Raw genomic sequence first — 7,229 nt, 5'->3', positions numbered from 1 at the left:
ACAAAGTTACTTCCAAATTCAACTTAAGTATATGGAATCCCCCTTTTTTCCTGTAGTTTTACACTCAATCTTTGCATTTTGATCCCTGTACTTGATTAGTTTAAAAAAATTAACACACTAGTTGTCTTCTCACATGCACCAAAAATTATTCTCCCTCCTGCCCAGTCAAAGCATTGATTTTCTTTCTTAAGAGTTGAGAAACAATGAATGAATCCTTAAACATGACTAACCCCCAAACAGTAATATGCATTTAGGTTGTTCCTAGTTAACTATCTGATTCCCATGAGACAAACCAGCACTGGGAAAAAGGTCTTAAAGAACAAGTAATCACTTCCCACCATGAGTAGGTCGAGTGTTCAGTAAGCTGTTGGCAAGTCTGCATCTGAACAAAAAAAATAATACTTGACCTTAAGGTAAGAAGCTCCTTAATCCAAGACAACCAGAAACAAGGGTGAAAAATTCAGAAGTACTCACTGTTTACCAGGTCCTAATAACATGCATACCTTTGAAGTTTCTGTCTTGTGTGTTGAATGTATGGGCTTTGAGGATACAAGAGGACAGAAGCTTTGTCAGTTGTGTGATTTGCTAAGTTCCATCCACTCCTATCCGGGTGACCAGACAAATGCAGGACAAAGCGTTCAGTTAATCACGTATTGTATTTTAGCCTGATTCTGCAGGACTGGGAGCAGCAGGTGGAGTCAGACCTGGCAAGAGCTGCATATGGGCAAAGTTCTGTTGCAACTTAAGATCCAAGCTGACTAAATGCAAGAAATTAAGATGAAACTAAGTTCACATTTTTGAGCCACTTACATGCAATTATTTATGTAATTCTAAGAGACAGTATATACCAAACTCTCAAGCTACTTGCTTCTTTGGGTATTCTGGCTTTCAGCAGGGTTGTAACTACAGTTTGCATAACAAACTGATTGTAAAGCTTGGAAGTTACAAGACTATCAAAATTGTTTAAACCAATTTATACAATATTAAATTAAAAATCCAGAGATAGGATAAATTCTATTGGTTCTTCAATGCCATACAAGTATTAGATGGTTTTCTTGAGTCAATGTTACTACAGAACAAAAAGGGTTGAACAATAACAAAAGATGTCAACTCTCCACTGCCTTTTATTTACAGGTCAGAATTCACAAATGTTTCAATATTTCAGTTGTTGTTTCTGAATAGACAAAAAAGGGCATTTATCACATCAGTGTGTAAAAGCTGATGGACGCTTGCAGACAACGGGTTATTGTACTACTTCACCCACTTCTGCAATGTTAGATTCTACAAAACAAAAGGAAGTGTTTGAACCACTATTTGGATTTTCAATCTACGCATAGTGATAAACGTGAGATTCCAAAATTCTTGTGAGCATTTCATTCCTTTCAATTTATGCACCTTTGGTAGCAATAGTTGTAAAAAATGTTATCTAATCTAAAGCATTAGAAGGCTTAATGGCTCTTGTATTTCACACTGAAGAAGAGAGCTTACAGAACAGTGATGCTGAAGGCCACTAAGCAGGAGAATTTTATTGGTTGCTTCATTTTCACTGAGGGACCTCAACCAATTCATTTAAGCCTCTCAGGGGGCAGAGGAATGAGGAAAGCATGGTGTAAGAGAAAAACCATCCAGCTGTTTAATAGTTGTATGGCATTTTAAATTCTCAGGTTAAGCAGCTAAGCGTCTTTCACAACACCCACCAAGGCAGGCCGCAGTGTACGCCCATGCAGCTTATAGCCAATCTTAGATACTAATGCAATAGTGCCAGGCTCCTTCCCTTCCATGGGAGCATGGAACAATGCTTCGTGTTCATAGGGATCAAACTTGGCTCCGACAGGATTCAGTCTGAGCAGGCCGTGTTTTTTAAACACTTTCTGAATCTGTACTTCTGTCATAACAAGACCTTCATATAAGCTCTTCAAGTGAGGATTTTCATCCTTAATTTCTTCTTTTGGAACACTTTCTGTTGCTTTCTCCAAAATGTCTGCAACTTCTAGTAAGTCCTTACAGAAACTCTGAATCCCTAAAAAGAAATAAAAGAGAAGGGAATGGGATTAGTCCACTGAGGGGAACAAGCATTAAAAAAAACCCCAAACCCACAACCCCAAAACCTACAGGAATAATCTGTACTCTTAGATTTTTAACAAGATATGTGATACTGTAAACATCTGGGGTAAAATGTCCTTCCCAATTTTACTTGATGATACAGAACTATTACAGATACCTTGAAATCCACACCACCTCCTCTAGTTCTATGGAAAAAACATATTTCAACTTAATACTTAAAAGGGCTAAAGCTATGCTGATGACCTGACATTAACAGTTAAAATTCTAACCGAAGTTACCAAAACCTTCAGATGGCTTAATGTAATTTCCTCATGTCTCTCCCATCCTGGGATTCACCTAAAGTTCAATTTCTATGTAGAGGTAAGACAATGACAAACTGCACCGCATTTTGGTAGCCTTGTTTTTTTTTTTTTAGCCTTTTTAATTCTAGCTCACATTTTAGATTTTTTTTTTTCCTTATCAAGAAGCAATATGAGCATTACCAGAGGACAAGTCTTTGGTTTAAACAAACAAACAAAACCTATGGAAGTACCTTGCAAGATCTATAGGGATCTGCTAGTTCTCAGGACAGGGTCACTTAAACAACTGCACAACTCTGTAGAGACTCGAGTTCTTTATAGAATAGGAACTAACAGTGTCCAAGTAGTTCCAAAAATACAAACAAATGAATCAAGGTTTTAAATTAAAACTAAAACTGTGGTTAGGGTATGTGTCCTAAACATAGATTAACCAGTTGTCTAGTGATCTGGATCAAACCAAATAACCCAACTCTTCAAAAAGTGGTTTGGGGTTTTTTTTTTGCGTAAGTTATCTCTGCAGATATGTGTGACTGCATCTCTGTGAATTTATGCAAGTCTCAGAAATTAGTTTCTCTTCCTTCAACAGAAAAAGCAGTCATATATGAATGATAAAATTTACAATCATGCAGATTATCTGTAATTTAGTTTCCATGAGAAATTTTATTTGAATATTTATTTCTATTGTAGCATCTCTGAGCTCAGACATGACTCAAAGGCATTCTGCACTAAGTAGCATATTAGTGAAACAATGCTTATTGAAAATCAACTTCAGGACGAAGCATTCAAACATCCATGAAAACGGTACAAGAACACTATCTGAGAAATGCTTTTTCTTACAGTACACATGAACTGAAGACCCTGTATTCAGAAATTAAAACTTCTGTATTCAGAATTAAACTATACAGCTGTGTATAGTGTGTGGCAAAAAAGGCCAACTCATTTTTCAAGCCAGAGTAACAATCAAACACTATGATGATATAGCACTCTGCTGCTGCAGTATTTGCATACAATTTCTGCTTTACAGATTTGTGTTTGAACTGTCAAAAAGCTAAACCAGATGTCAGTAGCCTGGCTCTTGAAGAAAGATGTATTTCTGGCATTCCTTGTAGCCAGTGATTGTACATTCCTACCACTGAAAAGAACCCACCCATCTATATGTGTTACTTCTATTTGAAAGCTATGGCCTTCAACAGAACAGAAAAGTTATTCAACTATAAAAGGCTACAAAACCCCCCAAAACCAAAAAAGAACCAAACACAAAACAAACACCAAGAACAAAAAAAACCCAAACCAGAAGGAAAGCTAGTATTCCATGCTCTTGGTTCATTTTTTTGCAGTCCGTTCTAACACCAAATTGAGTGAAAAAGGCAAACTTCAGGCTGCAAACCTTACTGAAAAATCTACTAGTGCAGTACATGTTGTAGGAAATCAGATACCAAATTTAAAGAAAATTTCAAGTTGTTGACTTTAGCAGTTTAAGTCTTGCCCTTGTCTAGCGAGATGATTACAATTCTGATGCAAAGTGAGGAACTGTTCAGACCTCTCTGCCTCAAATACATTTTTTAACCAAGTAGTCAGAATCACTGGGAAGTACAACTTGTCAAAACTGTGGGCCAGTCAGCCCAATTTTCCAGGCTTTGCATTTCCTGGGTCTTATGAATATACACAAAAGGAGCCTCCACTGACCGTATAACTTTGCCTCTTCTACCAGTTTCTGGCTTCTTTGCCTCACGTTTTCTGCATCTGCCAAGGCACGCTTGTACTTGTCCTAAAGAAGAAAAACCAGTAACAGAAGAGATTTCATTCCTGGTGGTTGGGTAGTTGATAATAATTCAAACCAGAATATTCAGTATAAACCAGCATTTTAAACAGTTACATAGCCTAAACTCACCATCTAAAGAGTAATCTGAAGACAACATGCCAATTATCACAGCATCCTTCCTACCAAGGCAGATGTTTGCTTCACTTTAGTGCAAAGAGAAGTGAGGAAAAGGAAATAAGATAGGTTTCTGGACTCTCAGTATTTGTCAACAGATTAGCTTGAAGAAATTTTTAACTCTATGGATATATAAAGTTTTGTGAATCAAAGATTTCTACTTTTTTTGATGTGTGTTCACAGAAAGCCTTCATCAGTCATAAGGTATTTTGACACTATGGCAAATGAGATTCAATCCAGCCATGACTTTCAAACCATCTCTTCTCTCTCCATACATACCACAGAGTGTCCTCCAGTTTTTTCAAACGATGAAGTCTAACTTCTCTGTTGTTCAGGTTAAGTTTTGGTGTATTCCTAGCAATATGGCCATCTAGCAGCAGATGTACTAAGAATGAAATTCAATAAACTTAGGCACTTCAGGTTGAGTGCTTCACCACCTAACCCAGAACTCCATGTTAGGCTTCCACTCTGAATATGCTTGACCTTCACATGCTAGTGAAGAATCTCAAAACAGAATAGTCAACGAGTTGACTGAAGAGCCACGTTAGGTAGCCAATAGCAAATGCTGTCAACAGAGATGTTAAATGACATCTCAGCTTTGTCCTTCAGTGCTTTGGGAACGGCAACAGAAAGGAAACTCAATCCACTTATGATCCATAGGTGCTGCTTCTCTAGAAGGTTCTGGGCTACCTCTCAAATTCTCAAATGCTCTAGAAAGACATTTCATATAAAGCACTCATCCAGAAAAGCAACACCTTTGTTTAATCCACGCCTCCCACCTCTCAGGGCATCCTTCACCCTCTGCTGAAGTCACGCGTGGGAGAGAATGCAAGATACATTAGGCCAGACGAGGGAACGTGACGTTTCAGCCTTGTGTTTGAAGGGCTCTCCAACAGAGAAGGTTTGAAACTTCCACTTCCTAAGTATGTAATAAGTACACTATTATATAAAGGTAAGCATCATTAACCCTGACCTTTGAAAAGTCAGCAGCTGTTTTCAGAAAGCCTACTCTTAGCACACACAAATACACACATCAAAGACACACTCAAACTCTTCCATGGGCTTCCAAAAATTATTTCTCCACTGAGCAAAACCTAAGTGAACTGAAGTCAGCGAAACTCAGTAACAAATTTTCAGGCTGGAGAAAGCCCAATTCCATCCAGAAATCGGAAAGAAACTATCCAAAATCTTAATTTTGGACCAGGGATGCATCTCAGGTCTTGTAGTACATCTACTCTTAAGTTTAAAGAAATTATTGAATTGCAGGTTTTTATTCAACAACTAAACAGCAGTCACACAACTGTATCCAGATTATGCACCGAGAACCCGTAATGAACACTCTCAGGTATGCAGTTTGTAAAGTATGCAACCTGATGACCGAAAGACACTTACAGTAACTTCTTTTAGTTGTTCTTCCAGTTTGGCCTTTTCTTCAGTTAACATTTTTTCAGCAGAGCTGGGTTCAACCTTCTGCTCATTTTGGCTCTGACTCTGGTCCTCTTCCAAGTTCTGGCCAGTATTTTTCTGTTGTGTTGCTACACAAAGCAGTCGTGGAGAAGTCCTAAGGCAAAAACATGTGGACAATATTAATCAGTTGCTTACTTTATAAGATATTATCATTTTCTGGCCATACTGGACACTTTATTTGACACGTCAATGTCTACAAAATTCTCACATTAAAGCACAAATTAATAAAACAATTCTAGGTCTATGAAAACTGTTTGCAGAACCTTTCATCAGAAGTAACTGAACTTAGCCCATCTAAACTGTTGCAAAAAATAACTTTGCTGCAAGATAACAATCACTAGGCAGCAGCTTCTAAGCGTCCGTTATATTCAGTTTATAAAGTCGCAGCATTTTTAAGGAGAATATGAGCTCATTTTCAGCACAGTACTCTATCAGGAAGCAAATCCAGTTTGTGTGATGCAATCACCTGCAACAGTCTCCCAGAAAACACACGAACAAGAACAGTGGTTTGCCACTGATTGCTAGAGAAAAACGGAAAAGCGCCTTCTGGGTCACTGCTGCATCTCACTGCTATATTGCAAGGTGATGATGAAGATGACCATTTATCCCTTCCTAACGTTTCTCAGGCTGAACTAGCTGAGCTACCTGAGCAAACCGGTTCACGGATGAGCCGGGTGGATCAGCGCCACAATGACAAAAGGCCTCGGATCCTGCACACCACATCAAGACTTCGGGCCTGGAGGCCTTCAGACTGAAGACCGGGCCAGGAGGGCCCCGCAATGCCTGGCCGGGTCACTCTCCCGGGGGAGGGTAAGGGAAACCACCAAGGGGCGGCGGGGGATGGGGGGCCGGCACCAGCCCGTCCCGGCTGTAGGAAGGGGCTCCCCGGCACAGAGCCGGAGGGCCGGGGCTCGGGGGGTGAAGCACCCCAGCACGGCGGCGCTGGGCCCCGCTCTCCTCCTGGCCCGGCCCGGCCCGGCCCGGCCGGGCGATGGCGAGGCAGTGAGCGCGGACCCGAGCGCGGACTCGTCCCGACGCGCCCGATCCAGGCCAGGCGACGCGGCGCGACCCTCACCTCAGGGAGAAGCTCAGCAGCGGGTACCGCGGGCGCAGCGCGCCCCGCACACACTGGGCCACCGCCGCCATAGCTCCTTCCTGCCCACCGACCGCCTCACCCCGCCCCTCCGGCCCTCCGCGAGACCGTCGCCAATCAGCGAGCGGGCAGGCTAGGAGTGACGCGGCTGAGAGCCAATCCGCAAGGCGGATGCAGACCTCACGCCAAACAGGCGAGGTGGGGGGTGGAGCCTGTAGCTCTTCCGGGGCGCTGCGGGGAGCTCTGCTCTCCTCGCCCCACCTCGTGGCGGAAGGTGACGCGCGGGTGGGCGTGGTCGCGGGCGAGGCGAGGGGGCGGGGCTCGCGCCCGGAGGGCCATTTTGTCTTGTGAGGGAGGGCGGCGGGCGGGT

General features: G+C 42.0%; 1 protein-coding gene across 1 annotated transcript; it reads right to left on the bottom strand.

Annotated features, from left to right (window-relative positions):
* Positions 1 to 245: 245 nt before the first annotated feature.
* GRPEL1 (GrpE like 1, mitochondrial) lies at positions 246 to 6,912 on the bottom strand. Its single transcript, XM_050895508.1, has 4 exons — positions 6,842 to 6,912; positions 5,692 to 5,860; positions 4,050 to 4,131; positions 246 to 2,020 (listed from the first exon to the last, which is right to left on the bottom strand). The coding sequence occupies exons 1-4, from the start codon at positions 6,910 to 6,912 to the stop codon at positions 1,674 to 1,676; spliced, it is 669 nt and encodes a 222-aa protein (XP_050751465.1). The 3' UTR covers positions 246 to 1,673.
* Positions 6,913 to 7,229: the final 317 nt, after the last annotated feature.

The sequence above is a fragment of the Gymnogyps californianus genome, chromosome 4 (assembly GCF_018139145.2).
Source record: "Gymnogyps californianus isolate 813 chromosome 4, ASM1813914v2, whole genome shotgun sequence".
In the NCBI taxonomy this organism is placed as follows: Eukaryota; Metazoa; Chordata; class Aves; order Accipitriformes; family Cathartidae; genus Gymnogyps; species Gymnogyps californianus.
Note: the sequence above shows the minus strand (reverse complement) of the source record. Positions and strands in the feature narration are given on the sequence as shown.